The sequence below is a fragment of the Coturnix japonica genome, chromosome 2 (assembly GCF_001577835.2).
Source record: "Coturnix japonica isolate 7356 chromosome 2, Coturnix japonica 2.1, whole genome shotgun sequence".
NCBI classification, from domain to species: Eukaryota; Metazoa; Chordata; class Aves; order Galliformes; family Phasianidae; genus Coturnix; species Coturnix japonica.
The window spans coordinates 18980114-19004682 of NC_029517.1; the positions used below are offsets into that span (position 1 = coordinate 18980114).

At 39.0% G+C, this 24569-nt stretch overlaps 1 protein-coding gene across 14 annotated transcripts in view; it reads left to right on the forward strand.

The window, feature by feature from the left end:
* ADAM22 (ADAM metallopeptidase domain 22) overlaps positions 1-24569 on the forward strand; it is a 124461-nt gene that overhangs the window by 5749 nt on the left and 94143 nt on the right. For 13 of the 14 annotated variants that reach the window (XM_015853462.2, XM_015853463.2, XM_015853465.2 and 10 more), the window contains exon 3: positions 10452-10528. In XM_015853462.2, coding sequence (XP_015708948.1) covers positions 10452-10528 — 77 coding nt within the window. Of the gene's footprint in view, positions 1-10324; positions 10347-10451; positions 10529-24569 lie in introns of those variants that run through there. The other variant, XM_032443101.1, reaches the window with a different exon arrangement.

A 24569-nucleotide genomic window follows, 5' to 3' on the forward strand; every position in this document is an offset into this window, starting at 1 on the left:
GCCCCAAAAAGCACCCAGAAAAATACTTATATTAGCTGCTACTTCTGTGTTCTTGTTGTAGAAATATCATATCAAGACTCAGATTTTGAAGGGCGATTGAAAAACACTGGTGTCCTAATTTTGGAAAGAAAAGGCTGCATGGGAAATAGTTGTTCTGTGGCGTCTTCTTTCTCATATAATAGCAGAGCTGAGGAGAGACATTCCAAGAGCTATTTCTTAATCTCATAAAACAGCTTTTATACAGTCTTGAAGGATCCTAAAGACTCAGATATACTAATGCTTATAGAAATCCTTATAGAAACTATCTTTCTCACCATTAGCTTGTTGCTGTGATCAATGTAATAGCTACGTGTTTAAGATCTGAGTCTGATAGAGCAGCTCTTTCCAGCGCTGGTAATCAATATCTATATCTCCTCCTGATCTGTGCTGATGCACCTGAGTGCAGGACCACATTGAATATTCTCTCTTCTAGACTTTCACTTGGAAGATCCCTGTTTTGGGGCTCTCATGGCTAACGATCTGCTATACCATAGTCACTGTGCTGAAGCGTGTGCTGCATTCTAAACAGTGTCAGGATAAATACTGCTAAGATTTACCCAAACTATGGAGGAAGTATGAGGGCTGCTCCAAAAGTGACGCCTCCTATTTTATTACACTGTCCCACCATGTCAAAGGTGGATGTTGGTGCATAGTATGGCAGTAGAGGTTGAACCTTCCCATAATATTCCATTATATTTTGTTGCTGCGTGACAGATGACAGCAGAGAGGCAGTCTGACAAAATGGCATCTGTCATGGCGTGTATGAAGCAAAGGGATGTCATTAAATTCCTACACGTGGAAAAAATGGTATATTCATTGACAGTTGCTGAACATTTATGGAGACCAAACAGTGGATGTCAGCACAGTGAAACAGTGGGTGATGTGTTTCAGCAGTGGTGACAGCGATGTGAAAGACAAGCCATGTTCCAGATGGCCATGCACAGCTGTCATACCATGAAATGAAGAGTGTCTTGATCAGCTCATCTGTGTGAATCAGCTAATGGTGGTGACTATATTGAAAAACAGTGTTTTGTAGCTGAGAATTTTCTCTATCAAATAGTGTTATGCATTTTGTAGCTGTTGTAGTCCCCATGGAAATAAATAGGAGGCATTACTTTTAGAGCAACCTATGTACAGATTAAGTTAGCATTTACTCTAGATTTTTTGCCATGAGCACATTATGGATATACATATACCACAGTCCTAGTAGGTGTCATATCATGTTTGCTACTTCTGGTCTCAGTAACTCTATACCGGCCTTTAAGACACTCAAGACCAAGAGCTTTTCTTAGGGTTCTGCCTGTTTCCCAAATATATGTTCCACTGGCTAGTGGTCTTCTACCTCAGAGCAACTGTGATGGGGTTTGCAGTCCTTTCACTCCCTACAGCCCACTCCTGCCAGGTTTCTCTCTTTGGAGGATGGGAACCTTCATCCTTGTCTCTGATGGATTTGAACTGAAGCTGCTTCTCCTTGGTAGGCTGCTGTCCTCTTCAGGGGAAGGATTCCACAGGACTGCCAGGTGATCTGCCTGCTTTGTGTTTGGCCTGTGTTTGCTCCCTGGGCCTGGATGTGAAGGGTGAAGCCTATTAGTAGAAGAGGGCCAAGCCAATACCTCTTAGACGCAAGCTTGTGGGATCTTCCTACTCCAAATCACACAGACAGAATCAACAACTGTAGGCACTGAGAGAAATCAACTGGCCTCTCATTTTTATATTGACATGGTTCGGGCTTTTGGTCCATAAATATCCTCTTCCAGTGTTGCATTTCCTAGTAACCATTTAGTTTTATGTATGCCAGATGTTAACCAAAGCAGCTGCATTTTGCATTTCCAGAAATGACCATGTAAGGGAAGGTTAATGTTTCTTCCCAGATCTCTATTGAGTGAGTACTGAGTAGCAAAGTTTGCTGAAGGGCTGCATGGGAGTATTGACTGAGAATGTGGATGGGGTGGGCTCTGCCAACCTGGAGTGTGCACTCCCATGAGGGGAGTGGTTGGTTGGGTGTGTTCAGATGTACAGTTAATGTCTGAGGTTAAAGCCTTGACAAATACTATGTAGTAAGTGACAAATGATGCAAGGACGTTTAACCATTGAGTCAGTAAGAGTCCATCTTGAAACCTGGACTCAGTTAAAGCTAAAAACACAGCATCGCTGCTGGCTATTTGGCATTAGGCAGTGAAAATTTGACCTGCTGTCATTTCTCTACCCATACATGTGGATGAGCCCTCTGACACTGAGCTCAAAATTTCCCAGAGACTTGCAGTATATAGAAACACATTATGTTACAGAAAGGGCTCCTTGGAGTATTCTGGTCCCTGAAATTCTGTGGGAATGAAAAAATCCATTGGCTCTTTCAGAAAAATGTGTACAGTAGAAATGTTGATTCATTGCGACTTCTTAGGCTTTATCAAGAAGAAAATGAGTTTTGAATTACGAACTTTTCTGGCTTTTTGCAGCTTTAAACAGGACCTTGATACCTGAATGTAGAGAGTGAGTCATATTTAAAAAGAAATATCTGCGGAGTTGAGCAATATATTGGCATGCCTGGGGTCTGCAAGTTTAATCAAGCCCGTTGTGCTGACAGATTGTTAGTAAACTTTCTGCTGTTGCTCGAGAACTGTTTATGGGAAAAATTTGTTAGCCGTGTTGGTAAGCATGAGGTGTCAAGCAGTGCTTGCTATGCACAGTGGAAGAGATAATCCTCTGGTGATCTTTCTTTAGTTTACAAACTAAGCATAAGACAGTTGACAATGTTTGGAATATGTGACTGTATTGCTGAATGAAGCGTTACTTGCTGATATTTGGTGTACAAAGCAGCAGAGTAGCCTGCGCTCTTTTATTACTTTTGAATGCTTTTTTTCTTTTTTTTTTGTGTGTGTAATGCATAACCAGCATTCATGTAGCATTTCTGCGGATTCCTCTGCTAGGGGAACTCTGTTGCTTCATTTGTGAAGTCTACGAGAGTTGCTAAAAAGGGTATATTTCTCTAAACATTATCAGTTTATTCTAGAATTTGGAAAATGTGCAGCTAGAAATGACCTCAAAGCACCATCTGCTTTAGTGAAGGAAAAGTCCAAATTCCTTCACTTGTATATTCATTGAACTTGCCTTCTTGCCTAAATGGCGTCCTTGGGACAATACGGTTCTTTCTACAGCTGAATGACACAGTGACCAGATGGTTCATCCTCAAGTGCTGCCTTCAGTGCCTGCGTCGCCTCTGTTGTTGTGTATTCCCTCTATCTGCAGATTCATTGTGCTTTATTTGTTTGCTGCAGCTGTGCATGAGGAGCTGCTCATCTGAGCTCTTTCCACTTGAAACTGCCAGATGTCCTCAAGGATTGGATCTTGTTAAGACAGTTTCGTGTAAGAAAGATTTTCCGTGTCTGAGTCTTTTCCCTCATACTTCTTCACAAGGACGTAGGTTCACCATGTAGTTACACAATCGGGTCCTGAAGCGTTTTCCTGTGTTGCTCTTCACTGTATATCTGACTCTGAAACCTACAATTGCTACAGGAAGCAATGAACACCGTGGAGTCCATATATCACAGATGAGTCTGTTTTTTCTCCTTCCCGGTCTGGGTTTAGAAATGCAATCTTCCATGGTCATCAAAGTTTTTACATGAATTATGACAGGAGAACATTTTGGTCAGTATGATGTTGTTGATGACTTTACTTTGTTTCCTACTTGCAATCCATCACTTTATTAGTCACCCTTATAACAAACTATTTTACCATACTTTCCTAGCCATTAATCTTTCATGAAGAACCTCATCCAAAGTGTTTTAAAAACAAGAGGTTGAGTGGACACTGGTTTTATGCTTTTCCCCAGCACTGTACATTGATTGTGACTTTTATACACGAATCATTGTTGCTTCCCTTTAAGAAAAATAAAAGAGTACCCTTTCCCAAATGTTATTCCTTTCACTGGGATGTGGACTTTCACAGTGACAGAAGCTACAGTAATTAGTCTCATAGGAAATCCAAAGTTATCACTAAAATTTTCTTAGAGGAGTGTAATCAGAAAACATAGTGGATATGTGATCCAGTTGCATGTGTTCTTTTTTCCTCTGGGGCTAGAAACAAGCGTTACATTGCTTCTTGGGAAGCAGCGTCTTGCCCACTCAGTTCCTTAAACTCGTCTATTCAGATCTGTGAGATCAAATGGCAGTTCATGCTAAATTTGCGAGCAGTGACAGCCTGATAGTTTTCCTGTCTTCGTTGCTCCATCCATTAACCTTGGGTGATTTCTGAGGAAGATCAAATAGGGTCAAGGAAGGACAGCAAGGAGGAGAAGTTTTCAGGGGTAAATAAAGAGTTTTTTTTGATAAGTCAGATTGTTGTAACTGTTCAGAGATGTCCATAGTTCTGGTGCGCTGTGCAGAGGTGTGGGGTGAGATGTGAGAGCAGGTGGAGCTGAGTCCAGCAGGGCTCAGCACCACACATCTGTAGGACTTCTGATGGATCGCTGCTGCTGCCCAGATGTTGGATGTGCAGTGCTAATATCTACGTGATAGATTGCACAGCTGTTTGTTCAAGCCTGACTTTTCCTGCTGCTGCTCCCCTCACGTCTCACTGGGGACTTTTATTTTACTGCTCTGAGTACGTGCAGACAGCCTCTGCTTTCAAAACTGCAAGTAAATAATAAAGGAGATTTTTTTTTTTTTACTACCGAGAGGGATCACTACTGGCATTTTAGAGGCACAAGTAGTCCCTGCTTCTTATTTCATTGATACTGTGGTGTTTATGTGGAGAAAAGCTATTTTAGGTCATGTTTACGGCTTCGATAGGACCTTCATCTGACAGGAGCTGGCAAAGCTCCACTGCAGTGAATGGGGCGAAGGCACCACACTCCGGCTGGCTGCCTTAACCCCACTCTGCCTTCCTGTGTTTGGCATGGAAAACAAATGTGTGATCAACAATGAACACGGACCTCCAAAAGCCTTTTCTTATTTCTGGCTTTTCCTCAGAAATGGAAGTTTTCAAACAAACTTCTCATCTTACGGGCACCTACAATATCCTGCAGAACGGGATTAATCACAACACAGCTGAGGCTGAAACATATCTTCACTATGTGTGTGTGTGTGTGTGTGTGTGTGTGTGCGCTAATTAGCCCCAGGTGGCATCAATTTGATGATTGTTTTCGAAGTCGCTCTTATTTATTTTTAGTTAAATGTACAATAAAACATTAATATATTTTTTTTTGCTGAATTTCATTAATGTTTTTATTTGATTTCTTATGGGCTTACCTGTCTCCACTGAATTTAAGAGGCAGATGTTTCATGCAAATTTAAAGGATTGGTAACAAGCTGAGAATTTTGTCCTCCTATTAAATAAAAGGGGCAAGTTAGATGAATATCTAGGGAAGCTATTATTTTGTAAATAGTGTCTGCCGTAAAGCCTCATTGTTCTTGCTGGCTCTGAAGTACAGGTTTCAAGTTCTCTCTTTCTATAACATTCCGTATATCTTTCTTGATTCTCTTGATGCTTTTCTTTCGAGTGTACAAATCTGATCACAATCTTTTAATTACAAACCACAATGCTATATCAATAGTAGTGAATACAGAATTCCTTACATCAAAGGGTAAGCATACAAATTGGATTGGGTTTACTCACATATGTATATTTTAAGTAGAGAAGGCATTCTTATCTCCTGCATTCTCCTCTCTTCTTCTTATCTCTTCCAGCAAAACTTAGGAAAAGCATCTAAGAGCTTTATAAAGAATAATTCAGAAGGAAGAAAGTTGCATTACTAGGAAGTTCACACTTCAGTCACAGTATATTTTTAATTCTCTTTTTCCTTATTTTAATGAGGAAAAATGTTAGTCATTATGTTGCCATGCCAATTCCAACATCCAACTAGTTATAATGAACACGAGAACATTTCTAAGACATCTCCTTTCAAAATTCTTGTTAATGTGATTGTTAAGAAAGCGTGTAGCTTGTAAACCTTTCACTGCTGATCGAAACATTTGCTCAGTTTGAAATCAGAGTCTTCTGAATGCTTTGTGTTGAGGGTTACCTTCAGGATAGTGCAATGAGGCTCACCACTGACCTGCAGTCCTGTGCTTTGGTTGCAGCTTATGTACCTGTATTCCCCCTGGAGATGCTCAGGGCTGGTTTCTGCAGGAGGCTGATTCTGGAGGGACTGTGTTGGGAATGCTCATTATTTTGCTGTGTTTCTTTAGAACGCTCATGCATGGTTCTGATCACCCAACTCCTTTGTTACTGCTGTGATCCCTAAAGCATGGATCATGAGATTTAGTAAACTCAAATCCCTCTTGGTCTGGCAGTAAGGTTTGTGTACCACTTTTGTTTTTCTAGAGGTCAAGCCTTAATATCTTTGCATTTAATGGTTTGGAATAGTCCTTTCCATTCCACTGACTTTGATTCCTTTCAGACTTACATTTAAATGCTTAAACTTCATGATCTTTGACAAAGCCAGCTCCCACGTAGTTGCATTAGATGCATCAGATGCTTAGTATTTTTTACAAGAGGAGCTCAGGGGGTAGTACACCTTATGTAGCACTTGTAATCTCATCTGAAAACACTGTTATGGGAGCTGTTTTTGATATTTTCTTTCTTTAGTTGCGCGACATTAAAATTTCAGAACTTCTTGATAGTTTTAGGGGCACAGGCACTGTGCTCTCCCATTTCACTACTGGAGCCTTCTCCCCGGCTCTTGTTCATATTCTGCATTGAGTGCGTCCCTCTGGTCTCCAGGAACTCCCTTGTAATGACTCTGTTGTCAGGCACTGATGTGTCATACCCATGGTTGCTAAAATAGCCTCACATTTTCTGAGAAAGTTCGTGGTTTGAGAACAAAATGACGTAATTGATTGTCTTGCTTCGGTGGTTCAGAGGAGCCTTTGAAGGTGTCTTTCTTGTTACCTCTGCTCAAATGAGATGTCAGAGATGCACCCTGATTTTCTTTCTTTGGATTCTTTTACAGACATATGTCTATGAACCTGGCGTCCCTTCCAGCTGGCCATTTTACCATTTGCTGAGCAGGCATATTGATGTACTTAAAAACACTGTAGAGCCAAGACTAAAAAATCCATTTATATTTTTGTGGCTCTTTACCAGATATTCAGAAGAATGGTTATCCTAAAAAATATGCTGGCTATTACTCTTAAGGTGCAGATTTTTGCTATACTGGATGAGATCTGTTAGCTGTCATTGAAGGGGGAGATCTGTCTTCCTCTGTGCTCTCTGGCTGCATGTCCCCTCTAGCTCCTTTCCATTGCATCTGGGCATACTGTGGCTTTATATTTTATTTGGATCAGCTTATTTGTCCAGCAGAAAACTGATCCACTCCAAGTAACAATTAATTTTCTGACACTGATCTGAATTTGGGCAGGCACACAGCCAGCAAGGGGGAGCAGGGAGGAGGCAGGACTGCATATAGATCTACAGCTGGGATTGAAGGATTCTTTGCGTATGCGAAAGCTGCCATTTCTGGAAAGGGCTGAATTTGTCTGGGTATCCAAAATGTGCATCTTTGCATCTCACTTGGTTTGAAATACACTTGAGATACACTTGATTGCATGTGAGTGTAAACTTAATGGTGAGTTTCATGGGTTTGTACTGCTTGCTTTGGAGGGGTAGCAACATCTGTTTAAAGTTTTTTCACTCTAATTTATTAATAGGCGTTTTCTCCCATAAATCTGCATTAAGAGCTTCTGTCAGGCAGTAAGTGTGGTCCAGGGTCACCTCAGAAATACATTAGCCTTGCGACTGCATGCCTTATAGACCTGTCTAGGGGAAGAAACTTCCCAGAACAAATCAATATGATGCAATATACCCAGCAGGGTAAAAACAAAGAAGGAAACAAACCCTGAACTAATGATAATAAAAAATCACGAAATGCCAAAAATCCCCAGCCATCTTTGCACTTACAGCTATATTCTTATAAATGCAAAATTAGCAGAGGTATGTTTTTTGTCACAAAGGCTACATTCGCTATATACAGATTTAAATTATGCTTTTTATATTCTTCAGTATAAGCATTTGGAGATATAGAAGATTTAGTTATAGTGCATACATATATCAGAATGACGGCGAATGCAGCTAACAAATAATAAAGCCAGCAAATAATGAAGTTCTTTACATTTAATACAGTAGCAATGAAAAGTGAGCAGCTGTGCTGGTGTTATTCCTCTGATCACAAGGTGGTTGTTTCTGAGCAAGTAGGTAAATGGAGGTTATCGAGGGTTAGCAAACATGCTGCAGTGGAGCATTTGAATGACTAAATCAGCATTGGCCCACACTGTGTTTTGTGGTCTATGGCCTGTTATATCCTCTTTGTGAACAGCAGCTTCATCCTTCAAATCTAGCAAGGAGTTTCAAAACCATATTCAAAACAAACTCTTCTGCCTGAGAGTTGGAATTGAACTGCCAGTGCTAATGAGATAATTAGCTGACAGTTCTTTTAGTTGTGGTTGTGCTAACCATGGGCTAGCTGCTTCTCAGTAGGATCAACAAAGTGGTGGTGCTGGTGTGGTGCCCCTATATGGGAGGGTATCCATGTTGCCTCATGGGTACTGTGCCTCACTATCATTTGAGACTAGTTTGGCTTCCTTAATTCCAATTAAGGGATTCAGAAACTGGTGATATGAGGGAATTTTTTTCTTTTACTTCTTTCCTTTTTATTTTTTATTTCTCTCTCTCTATATATATACAAAGTAGGTTTTTAATATTGATGGTAATTCATCACTGACATCATTTACTTGGATAAGATAAAGTGTATGACAAATTCACTTACTTGGTCAAAGATTATATATTTTTTCAAAAGAGGTGCTCTTAGAGCATTCAAGAATGACAAGAACTGCTCAGTAAAGTTCTGTGGCCTGTGGTACAAAGCACGTTAGATAGAATGGGGGTAGCTCAAATTATATGTGACTCAACTGTATCTATTAAGGGGTCTTCTAAGAAGCTTTACAGTTTATTACTGCATCCTTCTAAACCATGGTTTAGATATCTGGAATCTTTCATGTATGCACATTCAGTACAGTAGCACAATGAGGTGTTTTTGTTCTCTGTTGAGGAAAACTTTCTTGACTTTTTTCTTTTTTTTAAAGAAATCAACTGTTTACAAATACTTTTTCACTGCTGTTACTTTTTTTAATTGCTAAAAGTCATGTTTCTACAATAACAAGAAAATTTGGCTACAAGGCAACTCAAAATATCATAAAAAAACATACAGATTCTCTCAGTTTCCCATGTCTTTGTTGCTGTTCCTTTGCAGGCAAACTGGTATTCTCAACTCTTCTGGATTTAGTGCCTATTGAAAGCCTGCCAGTAGTTTTAGAGAGAGTGAATTTGATGATTCATATTATCCCATCCTGTCCTGTGTTTCCCAGACTTTTCAATAAATCATTTGTTAGTTGTACTGTCCTGTATTGTACTTTGAGAAGTGTGGTATGGAGTTGTAAGTGGTCGTTCAGTGCTTCTTTTAGATCTCAGTCTACATGCTTCAAATCCTAATTGGTAGATTTCAATGGAAAGAAAGTAAAGAATGAACTGAAACTGCTCCAGCATGTCTGAAAGTAGCTTTTCTTACTAATTAGTTAAATAACATCGCTGTTCAGTTTCTTGGGAGTTTTAAGCTCTGAAAACAAGTGTTGCGTTTCCATTGGATAACTGAGTGTTTTCTTTCACTGCTACTGGAATAAATATATTCCTGGAAGATAGTGATTTACAAAGCATTCCTGTATTTGTTTGGTATAGGGGTGAATAAAGGCAATTAATTCAGGGAAATGCATTACAAAGAGAGAAAGGAATAAAGGAAGAGATGTTTCCTTAGCACCCAGTTTTGTTTGGTTGGAGTTTTGGGAACCTTTTGGTTAAGATGGGTTTCAGGGGAGTGAGTCACAGCTCTCTGGAAAATACAGTTAGAATTAATCCCACTGCTGTTACCTTACTACATGAGCTTTAGTGGCAACTTAAATAGGGGGAACTGAAATAATCAGTTTCTTCTGGATAACATTGGTGAGACTGGTGCACACAGCCTGGCCTGAACAAACTGGGCACGTCTCAGCTCATCTCCATGGGTCAGAGCCAGAGTGACCAACCAATACATCATCTAGAGGAAATTTCCTATTTGTGTTTCTTCAGGGTTTTGCCTGAGGTGGAGGTTTGGAGGGAAGAGATGTTTCCTACAGTGTTGGTGGTTTAATGTGGAGGGCGCATAATTGTGACAGAGCTGGTTGTGTTGTTGGGAATTCTGGAACATACCTCAAAGTTCAGCCCCCCAGAAAACGTTATCCACTTTGATAGATACTGTGTCTATTTCAGTGCAGTTTTATTTGGTTAGTATTGCTGCTTTGTAAATATAGTTACTTTCTGAGTTTAGAAACTTGTATGGCATATTGTGTTATAGCTGAATACCAATTCCTCTCTCTTCCATTTTGCAGTCTACCCACATTGTTCGAGCCAGCTTCCAGGTTGATGCTTTTGGGTCATCCTTCATCCTGGATGTTACACTAAACCAGTAAGTAATGACTGCCTTTCTCTGTGGTCACTGAGGACCTGGTTCCAGTGAAATATCAGTGTTCTGCAGAGGCATTTGAGGCACAAATGCTATATTTAGGTATTGAGTTAATTTATAGTAACATACTTTAATTTTATTTTTATTATTTCCTCAAATATCATTGTAGAATTTGAGATCCTACTGTTACTACATACTAGCTATTGCTAGTACTATTACTAACATTTGAGTTGTGTAATTTCATTTACAATCTTTCAGTTCATTATAAGGGCAATTTACTGTAGTCATGCAGAACCTCAATGGGTATTAAAACATGGAGTAGCTAAAAAGTGTTAGTGTTTTAATAACCGAGTGTAAAGTATTGGAGACAGCAATAATGCTCAGAAATGAATAGGATGGGTGGTGGTGAAGGAAGTTTCTTCAGATGTGTTTACAGTCTTTTGGGAACAGAGAGGCATTATAAGACAGTGACACACTCTGAACTTCAGATGATGCGATTGGATAATACTAAGATTAAAACAAAATCTGGTATTTAGCTCTGGATAATGAGTTTTCAAAGTAGCCTTTTAGCACAGCTGTTTTAAAATTGCTTTACTTTTCTCCTCCAAAATGAAAAGAGAGTAAGTGATATATTAAACGGTAATGCTTGGTTAAGTAATTCAGCTCTTAGTAATTGCGCTTACAGTTGTGTGGATCAGTGTAAGAGGCAAACTGCTTAGTTTTTACAAGTTTCTCTAGCAAAGAGATGAACTATTCATGTTGCAATGGGAACCACTTTCTGCCTTCTTATTTTTTTTCTTCTTTATTTTTTCCACTTGTAAACACATTTTAAACAGAGGCAATGACTTTACATGTGCTGACAAGTTAAAATCCACATGTGAATCCCTGCTGGCTGCAGAGGGAAGAGATGTTGTGCTGTTACAAGGGGAGGGAAAGAGGCTTATTTAGAAGGGTGATTTTTACAACAAATACATTCTAACAGTACATTCTTCCTCTAGAAATCCTTGTGAGGAGTCCACAACACTGAAGTGTTTGTTTGAAATCATCATTTTTTTAATGCAGTATTTGGTGTTCTCTGTTTTACACTGCTGACAGTAGGCTGCACAAACCTGTTTTTATTTTGGGTTGCAGGTTAGTGCTGTGTTCACGGTTAGTTTCTGAAAGCTGAGAATTCTCCTTGCCATATGAATATGAGGTCATTGTAATAATAATAGATACATTTTCTAGTGGTATATGAAAAGACCGGATTGAGATGTGATATTTATAAACTTCAGTAGTTCCCTTTGGGTGGATTTTTAGATTGCACACATGTAAATATGCACATACATAAGCACACAAGCACATACATATGTTTCAAATTTGATTTTTGAGGTAGATCCTATTTTTATGTCACTTCTGTCTTCATTCTATATTCAGGCAGTATTTGTGTATCTGAGACTGTCAGAACCTACCTTTGTTGTTTTTAAGAGTCCCAGAACCCAGCTTTATAAAAATATGAAGTTTGTATAAGAAAGAAGGCTTTTTTTAATGTGAAAAAAGTTCTTTCGCAAAATGAAAACAAGAAAGCTACAAGGCAGTTAAGATGTTTGGCTTCTATCATGATATTAAATCAACCTTTAAATTGCTTCTGAAATAACATTTGCAGATCATCAAATAAATAGAAGGCCGAGAATACCAGAGCAGCATTTAACAAGTATTCTTAATTATTATTCCCGTGGACAAATCTGTTCTATTCAGAAGGCTGCAGGTATATGTATTTTCCTTTGTAATTCTTACTCTTCCTGTTATATTATGTGTGTATTTTCTAAGGGCCCTGAGAGAAAAATATGAATTTTTGGAATGGCTTTTATGTTTGGCCCATGATAGAAGTAGTTGAGTGCTTAGAAGGAACTAGGTTCAAGATTTCAGTTTTCCTCTGGAAAAATCATTGGCTTAACTAAACCTCTGCTAATATTAAAACCACACCGAATCTGTCCTCTGTGGTAAAATTCTCTTATGTGGTTAATATACACTTGAGAAATAGAAAACAATGAAGATGGAAGTGTTTGGCCGGTCCTAGATGCAAGTGAGAGGAAGGAAAAACAATTTTCCAATGGGCATTACAGTATGGCAGTGTAATGTAACATTGATGTTTGCATGCTTTCTTCTTGCTCATTTTGGATCTCAACCTGTTCACATTGCATTTTCCTCCAAGTTGTTAGAGAAAGCTAAATAATAACCTTTTATAGAGATAGATATTGTTTCTTTTTTAACTTTTTGCCTTTGCAGTGAGCTGAAGTATTTACAAAGAAGCTTTCAGATTGGATCAGCTGTATACTTAAGAGGTTCAATCCCTTAGGCAAAGGTTAGGAATGCATTAGTTGCGCCATGTTTTTATGAATCCATTGCATCAGTATCTTTATGTGTTCAGAATTGTATCTAATGGAGTTGTTTTCAGTGGCTATCTTTGTTAGCGTGTTCAGCCTCTACCCATGCCAACTGGTGCCATTTTCAGGCTTCTCTCCTTCCACACATGGCTGGATCTGACTCTCAACTGGACTGTACATGGCCTGCATAGCAATTGAGTGGGGTTATTTGTTTTTTTATTAATACTTTTCTTCTGTGGCTCAACACGTGGCTATTCCTTTTTTTTTTCATGCAGAATTCTTGTTAAATGTATTCATGTGAACATTTCACTCGTCTTGGATTGTAATTATGCAATTACAGAGCAGAGCTCACCGGGAAATGGGATGTTTCTGATAGCCTGAGTTTCTTGGTGCTGTGTGACTCTTGAATCTGCCTGAGGAGACCTGAACAGGCACATGGCAGAGAACAAATGGCAGAACAGCCCAAGGCAAGCTGTGGTCATGGGGTTCAATTGCGAAGGGGTTTGCTAACTGGAAGAATCACAGTATCTGTGCTTGCCGGGATTGTGGACAATTTCTACCTGGCAGAGGGTGAGCACTCTGGGTCTGCTTTGTGGTGATTACATCATGCCATTGACCTTCCCTGCTGCAGCATTGTCCTTCATCTGAGGGCCTCTGTGTCTTCTGCACCCTCAGCAGGTTTGTTGGTGGCACCAAGCTGAGTGGAGCTGTTGACATGTTAGAAGGAAGAGATGCCATCCAGAGGGACCTCGACAGGCTCAAAAGGCAGGCCCATGTGAACTTAATGAGGTTCAACAAAGCAAAATGCAAGGTTTTGCACTTGGGTCAAAGTAATCCCAGATGCATATACAGACTGCGTGAAGGACATGGTGGTCCTAGTCCTGGAAGAAAAACCGAGCCAGCAGTGTGCTCTTGCAGCTCAGAAGACCGGTGGTATCCTGGGCTCCATCAGAAGAGAGATGGCCAGGGAGGATTGTCCCTCTGTCCTCTGCTCTCGTGAGACTCCATCCAGAGTACAGCATTTAGATCTGGGGCCCCCAGTACATGAAAGATGTGGAGCCGTTGGATAGGGTCCGGAGGAGGTCCATGAAGATGATCAGAGGGCTGGAGCACTGTCCCTTTGAAGACAGGCTGAGGGATCTAGGTTTGTTCAACCAGGAGAAGAGACCACATTGCAGCCTTCCAGTATTTAAAAGGGGATTATAAACAGATGGGGAATCAACTTTATGCAAGGGTAGACAGTGATGGGACAAAGTGGAATGGTTTTAAGCTCAAGGAGAGAAGGTTTAGATTGGAAGTCATGGGAAAGTTCTTCTCAGAGAGAGTGGTGAGATGCTGGCACAGGCTATCCATAGAGGCTGTGGATGCCCCATCCCTGGAGGTGTACAAGGCCAGGTTGGATGGAGCCCTGGGCACCCTGGTTTAGTGCCAGATCTGAAGGTTGGTGGCCCTGCCTGTGGCGGGGGATGGAACTTGATGATCCTTGGGGTCCTTTCCAACCCAACCCATACTATGATTCTGTCACAAGAGATGGGCGGAGCTCATTTTCCTGAGCCTGAGTTGTGGTCACTTAGGAGGCTCAGGGTGAGTACCAGGTGTTCTGCTGACAGGACCTTCAGAGAGCTGCCTGGAGCTTCCAGCTGCCCACACATGCTTTTGTGCTACAAGGAGAGAAACGATTCTGTGATTGTGGCTTTTTTTTTTTTGTGAGAGTGAGCACACTGAGAGCATGAGGTTCTCAGGTTAATGGTGATCCACAAGTTAGTGGAAAGGGATTCATGAAGAAGGGGACTGGGCAAGATGGGCCAAGTAACATCAGCCTCTATAGGGAGTGAATGTGCTTTTGTTTTTCCTGGCATCCCAGAGGGGTACCAACAGTGCAGGTATGTCTGTAGTTCTTATAATCAATGACATTCAGAAGGCTGACAGATCTCCAATGAGGTGAATTTTCTAGAACCTCCAATCATTCCATTTATATGTGGACAATAAATTCCGTTTTCTCCAAGCTTATCGAAACGTAGGAAAAATCAAAGAAGGTCCTTCACAAAATGCTGATAGGCATTTTATATATTCCAGTCTTCAGTTATTTCTGGTTAATGATACTGGAGGGTTCCAGGCACTCCAGGAATTAATTATTTTGCCTTGCCACTGAGTGGTTTTAGAGGCTTCTGCTGAGGAGGATACAGACATTCCTCATTCCTCCTGGAAAGTTTTTATTAGAAATGTCTCTTAACTGGAGTTTTGTAAACCTTACAGAATCAGATCATAAACTTCATCAAAGCATCCCCCAAACAGAAGCAAAGTAAAAGGCAGCTTGACAGACAACTGCCAGCTTTTTCATGAGACAAAATGCTGAAACCTTGCCTGTAATTTCTCTTGGCAAATGGTCTCTAACACTAATATCAATGTGTCATGTAAGCTGTAAATGAAAAGCATATTCCTAAATTTGCTGTAAATCATAAACATTTGGCTGTGTGGCATTCAGAAGAATTAGCTTCCTGACATGATTTAAAAATGCAATTGCATCATTTCTGGTACTTACATTTCTGATTTCCCCACAAGTCCTGTGCTTCTCCAATCACCTGCAGTTCTTGGCATGAATGCAGGTGACTGTTGGGATGCGATAGCTGGTGGCCAGATCAAAAATCAGGAGGAGCAGAGCTTCCTTTACACTGTTTTGGATCTCCCTAAAGCCAAGCCCAAACTTGATAGTTATTTTAATGAATGCCTTTGCTGCACAGTTCCAGCTGTGCTCACTGTCCGCTGGAATTTATTGGGATCTACAGAATTTAAACTATCTTCACTTTATTTATTTGTGCCCTATGTGTGCCAGCTGAGGAGTCCTGCTTTGGTATGATTTCATTCTGCTAATTGACTCTTATTTAAAATGATTCCTTTTTGCACCATACAAAAGTGCCCTGAAAATGTAATTGTAATGTCTAGTACCAATTTATAGGTAGCACAATGTAGACCATGTTCAAGTCTGAATGAGGCTCTGGTTGATATTCTGCAGTATTTTTCAATTTTGTTTGACTTGTAATTCAAGTGAATTTTATCCTGTGCTGTATGATCAGAACCCCAGCTGTTCTTTCACAATCCCATTTTGAAAAGTCATTTGTCTTTCCCTCAGTCTGTGGTGGAAAAATTAGTATGGTCATAATTACAAGTCAGACTTAAGGAACACTTCTTCCCCGACCTTGTTGCTTAATTCCAAATGTTGACTTTGTTCCCTATGAAACAGTTATTTTGCTCTTCTATTTGTGTGTGTTTTACTAATGCATGTTTTGTATAAATTGTTTTTCAATACTTTATATTTTTTTTCTTGTTTTTTTGAGGAATGTCAATTCTACAGTGAGTCTAATTTTGTTTGGGCTACAAGATGAGGAAAAATAAGACAAAACTCAAAGCTTATTCTCAGGCTGAAGAGAACACAGTTAAATGATCTGTATAGTATCTTACTTTAGGATTTCTGCCTTTGTAGTTTTTGCTTGTTTTCCATAAGTTTGCTTCAGAGTATCATAGGAGAGAAGAATTTGTCAAAATAATTGTTTTAATAGTTTGTTACCCTCAGTGATAAAAGTTTTAACATTATTTCTAGACTGAAAAAGCCCTGTACAATTGAATTTTTTTCCAGCCTTGGTACCTGTGGCATATCAGCCTTCTTGTTACAGTTCAGTATAAGCCAGGCTTCTGGATCTTTGAGAGTAAAACATCTTCTAGTGCATTTCTGTGCCTCTTGACTGACCTCTCCAGTTTATCAGTGTCTTTGCTGAAACTCAGTAGTGTATGTCATCAGCGTTACACACAAAAAAGTAGCACAGCCTCCTCATTTCTAATTGATGTGCCTTTATTTTCATATATTATACACACAAATTGTTTTTACTTCTACATCAGAATGGGAAGACTTGTTTGGTTGCTTATTCACATAAGTTGCACAGAATTTGCCCAATTCCTTTTATTTCCATTTTTCTTTATATCTTCCCTTTCCAACTTCCCACTTTAAAACTTATACTACACTGTTTAGCAGATATGGGTTCTACTCTTTCACATTACTGTATCATCATTTCTACTATTATTGAATTCATAATCCTGTATAAGAAAATGAATGTTCTTTACTATAGTGACAGATTCTCAGGTTAAGTTTACCAGAAAAAAATTCCACAAACCTATGTTAAATATCAGTAATTTTACTACCTTCCTTTAATTTGTTTTATGTAATGTTCCATTGTGCTTAAGAGTTCTTTTGGAAAAGGTAAGTTTCTTCTGGTAACTCTTTTATTTTTAATATGATAAAATAGTTTAACAGTTTTTAATCGTGATTATTTCCCTATTACTGCCAAAAGATTTTATTTTTTTCCTCAGCCCCTGGATGCTTTGAGGTGTATGTAAGGCATGTGAGTCCACTGCTAATTCGCCTTCTCAGAACTACCACAAAAAAGACTGTGGTTAGAAATGGGACAAAAGAGTTTTTCCTTGGGTGGATCTGGGATAGTCAGAGTCTCTGGCAATGAGATAAGGTGCCATTGTGTGAAGCACCTGCAGTTTTAATTTTGTATTTTTGATTTGTTCCTATTGGAGGAGCAATGTGGTAACTATTTCGTTTTGGAGTCAGGCTTCAAATGTTTTCTTGGATGTTAACACAAAACCACAGTGTGACTCTCAGGGAAGGGAGAAAAGGAGTACACACATACCAAGTGTGTACACATAACAAGATGTGTATACGTACAGAGCATTTTTGTGTGTGTTGTGTTGACGAGATGCGGTGCCTCTAGTTCAGTGATTTACTTAGTCAGCATGATGTTACTGACGATAGTGCTCTGAAATCAATCTCTGAAATGTATATGGATGTCTCCATTGGCCTTGAGGAAATGTAGATATGTCCCTAGTATTTTTTGTAGCTAGTGAACATTATTCTTGAAAACTGAGCTTTTTGCAGAGAAAAAATTTGGGGGTAATGATTTTAGCGAACAAGGGATTCAGTCAACGAGATGCATCCATCTTTGTGGGCAATTATAGATTTAGTACCGGCAGTTGGTGAAGGCTGCTGGAACCAACACCGATTTGTTATTGCCTTCAGTTGGATTGGGAGCTGGAAAGTTTGACCGATGACTGTAAAATGCTTGCAAGTACTTAGCTGGCATCCTGGCTAATATGAAAACACAAAAAATGTAATTTGTTTCATTCCTCTATTACTTCCAAGTGCATCACTGTAGCGTAGGTCTGAGCACCTGCAAGAGAATTCCCCTGATGGTTCTGAAATGCCACTTAAAGCTCAATGATCTGTGACTGCTGAGAAAAACAACGTTTAAAAACATCTCTGTGTGTACACAAAATCTATGCATCTCCTCTTAGGTACTTTCCCAACTCATAAAAAAAGAGTTTCTGAAGAGGTTATTCCTTTTCCTCTCAATGGATGTGATAAAGAGCATTTTACTGCTTTAAAGTGATTACATATACTGAGAGAGATATTTATTGCTTTCTAGTAGAGTCATTAAAACATATGGGATAATCAGCACCGAGTAAACTATCTTTCTGTGATGTGAATGTTTTTTACACAAAAATAATTACAGAAAACATACGAGTCTGTATTACCGTGTATTTGTGAGTGTATGAGTGTAGGAAGAAAGTGATTAATTATTCCAGAAAGCAATTACAATATTACTATAATGTTTTTCTTACTTCGTGCTTCTTAGATTGCCAGATAATTTAGGAGCTGTGCACTTTGCACATGCCAGTAATGTGCAAAGATCAGTTCTGGTAATATCTTCTTTAAAGTAAAATGGTTTAAGCTATAGAAAGAATCAATTAAGCCTATGGATTTATCTTCTAAATGTTGGGTATATCTCCAAGTGCCGGTCATTTTATCAGTCAAACAACCTCTTGCTGCTATGAAATCTTGTAAAGGAAAAGATATTTTTATTTTGGATTTAGCCTTTACAAAGTGACTTCGATTTCCAAAGTATTTCTGGATTTACTGTTGAAATGGAATCATGCCTGTGTTAGTTTGGACACCAGATTTTTTACTTGAATGTTTGGATTACTTATACATTACTACCACTACTGTAAACATTAAAGCCCCAAGCATTGACCTTTCCAGCTGTTCTTACTTTTTTTGCTTCTGGTTTAACAGCTGGAGTAAGATTTGTTTTTACAAGAGCAAATCTTTTATTCCCACAGCCACGAGTTGGTTATCTTTTATTTATGTCATTCAGATTCTCAGGCCAATGTGGCTCCATTGCTGCTCCTGTCCTGTGAATTGTTATGTATGCCTTACAAGGCAGAGTAAGACACATGGAGGTGATAGTAAATGCAAAAATGCAGGAATTGCAATGTGAGTAGCAGATACTGTCTGTGCTGTCATTTATGCCATCTCTGTGAGTCAGCAGCCTTCCTGCTGATACAGTTCCCCTCATATGCCGCTGCCTGTGTTGTCCAGCCCTCTGTCCTCCTTTCTTCTTTCTCCTTGAGAACTGCTTTGCCATTGTGACCTTTCATGTGTGCATTAAAAATAGCTCCAGTAGAAACAGCGAAATTGCTGCGGACCAGTTTAGTTTGGAGCTCCAATAGTAACCTCAGCTAAGCAGCAAAATGCATTGAAATCCCCATTTCTAGAAAAGGAATCAAGTGATGCAGAGAGCCAGGAATAAAGAGAATGAACACAGTAAAAATCATTAGGCTTTCCAGGGTGAACTGGAGGACCTAAAGGGTAACTGAACATCTGTCAGTGTACGAAAGCACAGTGTTTAGTTCTTCAAGATCCTTATGTAAGAGGTAATAAATTCAGCCCTCTTCCACTCGGGACATTGGTTCTACTTAAGGAATGTGCTCTTAATTCAGAGGCTGAATCAATTGGCAGTACTGGTAAGTATTTTGTTATCATATGCTATGTCTTACCTGGCCAGTAATAACGTTGGATTTATGCACACAAGCACTACTGGCTGTCAGTACAGTGTATTCTGTGATCTTCTTTGAAGTTCTTGCTGCAGAGGTGAAACGTTACCCATGATGTGTATGGCCATGTGTTTCTGCATGAGATTTGTATCTTGTTGCGTGTTTGGTAGTAAGATCCAAGAGCAGCATGATTGGGTTGACTTGCACCGTGGCTAGAAGTGGGTTCATTTTGGCACACTTAACTGGGCAGTTAGTTTTTAATGTAATTGTTTTTATTTAGTTGGGATCTGCTTGTGAGTAAAGCCTCACAGAGGGTTGTGCTATCTCAGTTAATATAGGAAGTTTTTTCCTTGAAGAAAACAAACAGGACAAAATCAGGACTTTCATTTGAAAAGCTTTGTGAGCATCCCCAGGAGAGGGGCTGACTGGCAAAGCTTTCACTCCTTGCAAATAACCCAATGGAGTTCCTGTTCTGTTGATTAAGGTAGGGGTTGACTTGACCATAATCTGATCTTCACTCATCTCAAACAGCTGCAATCTTCTGATACTGTCCAGGCCTTTGATCTGCACAGTCTGGGATTCTCTGTTACTGCCATGCTTCTGTAATGCCCCATTTAGTGCCCTGTTTTTTTCAGTAATATGGTAATCAAATGTTCCTTTTAAATAATATCCCGTTTTGAAGAGAACTCAGCATGTCTCTAAAATTCTTCAAACACTTAATTGCTTTCTATTTAGTTTTACTTCCTTATTGCCCAAGTTCCATTATGAAATAGTAGCAGATGAATCAAGCAATGAAATAAACCATATTTATAGTGTTCATTAAGTAGGGCATTACACTCTTGGTTTTACAGAAATACAGAGCAATTTGCATATGAAGAAGTTGTTTAATGAAATGTACCATCAGACAAACCCAATAGAAACAGTAAGCCATTGGACTATTGTACAGTACATTCACTTTCAATTTCTTATCAAATGCTTTAACCAAGGATAAAGCATTACATGGTTGTAGTACCATGTAATACAAATAAGTTTGTGTAGACCAGAAAAGATCCCTTTATTAATTGGCTGAAGGACTGGTTGTATGGCAATGTTGTATTTCTTTCTATTTTTTTATTTTTATTTTTTAAAGACAAAGTTTTAGACAGTATTTATCATGTGTCCTCATTCTGTTCCATTTACTTTATTTCTTCCATCCCAAAGGAAATAAAATGCTGTCATTTGGTGTGATAAACAGTGAGATGAAGGAAGAGAATCAGTCTTTACTTTTATTAAAGATGACCTACAAAGAGATTTTTCTTCTAAATTGGGCTTCTACCCTTTTTTGAGATGTAAAAGGTGAACTGAAAGGTTTCTTCTGCTCTTTTCTCCTTTCTCTAAAGAAATAAAAGCACTTAAAGTCCACCTTTTTAATAGCCAAATTAATTTTTATTCAGTGATGCCAATCTCATATCAGCTCTCCTTCCTGGGCATTACTGAGGAGGGGATAAAAATGTGTAACTGGTTTGGGGTAGGTGGAAAACCTGGAGGCAGGTGGGCATCTTATGGGCTTCCTTTAGGTTCTTCAGCCAGCCCTAAAGTGTCTTTGCTTTGACTTGCCAGATTCAGTGGAAGTTGTTTTTGGGAATGAATATGTAGTGCTCCATGAGAGGTGTTTTGTATGTCTGGCTCATGTACACATACATATATCTATATGGCTTAGGGAGGACTGGTCATTTTTAGGCAAAGATAATATTCTTCACTGCATTTAAAACATGTGTGTTTGAAAGCTGAAGAAGGGTTGTTGGTTATTTTTTTATGCTATAAAAAAAGATTTATAGAACCTATAGCAAAGAGGTTGCTGTACCTTTCTCACTTCTTGATACAACTTCATGTATTTATGCGCAACTTCATTTTAATAATACTCTTGATCCTTCTTTGATCATTCATTTAATGCATATCCACTCATTCCTTAAAGTAAGAGCCCTCCTGAAAACCTACTGAAGACTGGCTTAAATATCAAGCCTGTAAGATCTCATTCAGAAGAGCAAAACAAAAATATTTATGTCTAAAGGGCGTAACAGATGGTGAGCCCCTGGTTACGTGTTATCAAATGTACCATAGTGACAGTTCCGAGACTCTAAATTACTGCAAAGATTACTTAATATTTTAAAAGGAAAAAAACCAATAATCTCCCTTTTGAAGATTTTGATTTTTGAAGGTCTTTCTGAAGATTATGTTCTTTTGGTATCTGCTCTTCTGCCTAAGCCAGCCAGCCAAAAAAGCGCATCTCAAGCTTTGTCCCTCCACAGAGCAGCTCAATTACAGCAGACGTGATGCTCTTCATGGCACCATTCAGCCTCCTGTTCACAGAGCCAGCCTTGATGGCGGCAGGAAATTATATTCATCTCTCTGCTTATTGTTGCGCCTGTAATGAATCACACTTACCATTTGGTCTGTCAAATTCAGATAGTGAAGTTACATTGAGAGAAAAGGGAAAACTGAGCTTGATGTGATGTTTCTGTGGTGGGAGTTACTCATGTTTTCAGAGCAAAGAGGTAAGAAAATTCAGATGTATTTTCACCTCCTAAAGAAACAGCTATTTCTAAATGTCATTGAAGGACAAGGAGCTTTCTATTATGTTGCCATATGCTTTAGCGTCATCTTTGTTTTTACTTAATTGTGAGAAACAGATTTCTCCCACTGACTTCAGAGAAAGGATTCCAGCTGAAGGCATCAGGTTATCAATGCATTTCTGCGCATGCAGAAATTCTGGCCACATCGGTCACAGAGGAGGCTTCGTAGAAATTAGCCAAGGAATAAATTAGGTTTATTGTAGTTCATTCCAGTAAATTGCATGTAAGTAAGTAGAAACTGCAAGCCATGAAATTGCAGAGAAACTGCAAAACAATCCGAATATGATACTGGAAGGAAGCTGCCAAAAGTAGCTAGAGAGATTAATAAAATAGATTTCCAGTGTTAATGAAATATGGTGGCCGGAGTTTTTAATTCATATATTCACAGCCTTTGCTTTGGTACAAAGTGAGAGGGTTTCTTTTGTCTTTCATTTTGCAAGAGCTGTTAAACCTTGTATTACAATGTATTTTCTGGGTGAGCTTGCTGATCTTTAGCCTGTACTTATCCATAATCATTCTTTGATCTTTTGGTATAAGAGGATGTATTTCTCTTTGGTGCTTTGCCAGAAAATCACTGCTAATGGATTTCTGGTGTGCTAGAAATTTTGCAGTAAGAACAGATATAATAGTATTCTGATGGCCTGCAAGTTTGTGATGTGGGACTGCTGGAATTAGGCTGCTATGCTGTGCTTGTGCTTTGTTCTTCCCTTTGCCTCTCTCCTTAAATAGACTGTGGAATCACAAAAGAATGCAGTTCATCACTTCTCATTGAATATGCTTATTTTCCACGTTTAGTGGCATGACCAACGTTATTTTACAGCTGTGAATCTGACATACCACGGGCAGATACTAATGACTTTCTGCCATGCCCTTGTTGTCCAGGTTCTTGCATGTATTTTTGGAGGATCTGAGCTGTGAAAATCACTCCAGGTCACCTGCATTACAATCCTGCTTCATCTGAACAGCAGAAACAAATTTCTTTAGGCCAAAACATACAGATCTGCTGCCAGATGCTATTTCTACACTAACTTACTTATAGTTGGGCTGGAAAGGTGTGCACTAGATCTCAGGGGGTTGCAAAGAGCACATCACTAATGTCCTGGAGACCTGCTTTGTACTGACTACCAGTGGGTGACTTGTACACTGGGAATTGAGATGTTGCCTGTAACAATGGTGGAAACAGCGAGGAGGAAAGCATATGTTCTTGTAGCTTTATTTAATCATTAAACTGCTTGATCTTACACTTAAAAATTTAATTTACATTTTCCAAATGTGTTTCAAAAATGGTAGCTCTATCGCAGGCATATCCTAGAATTCTTTTCTTTTTTTTCTGTAAGCATACTCAGTCTGTTATTCCTGAATGGACTCATTGTTAAAACATAATAACAAGAATTTGTCGCCAACTCTGAGAAGTCTTATTTGACCTTCTTTCTTTAAAATCTCTATAAACAGTCGATGAAACAGATATCATTTAAGGATGAGCAAGGGTGGAAACTTCACTGTACACTTCCTTAAGCAGTAATGCAAGTTAATTTTGAAGGATTCCAGGCATTCTTTGTTTCTGTTGAGTTTTTGAACTTTGTATAGAATATGTCTCCAATCAAAGAAAAAAAATAGGGCAATCTTTAGATAGTTTATTGACATATATTTATCTCGGTGTAATTGAGGTAGCCTTTACCTTGGTCTGTTCTGTAAAACTGATTGATTGGACCAGAATGGTTCCACTATTAGCTAACTGTATCATTCAGCTGGAAATAGGTAGAGGACGTCAGAGAATTGAAACAAAAATGTGTTTTCTGAAAGCTCTTCACAATTAGCACAGGTATTAATAACTTCAGTAACTTCTTTATCCTTTTCTTTTTTTAATTAGACATATGTACACACATACACAGACATGTTTGTATACAGAGGTTTATTTCTGTTCTTTCTATCTCCTTATAGATATCTCTGCATTTAAGACTGAGTAATTCTTGTGTTGCTCCTGCTCCTAGCAGTGGCATGGTAAGACTGTTTACAAGGGAGTTGTCTAGACATTGTCTGAGTGCGCAGACTGCAGAGTGATATAGGTGATGCATATTTTGGCTTCTCATATGGGAGATGTACTGAAATACCTACAGCAGATTTCTTTCAAGTTTTCTTCTTAACACTTCTGTCCCGTCTTCCTTCTCAGATAAA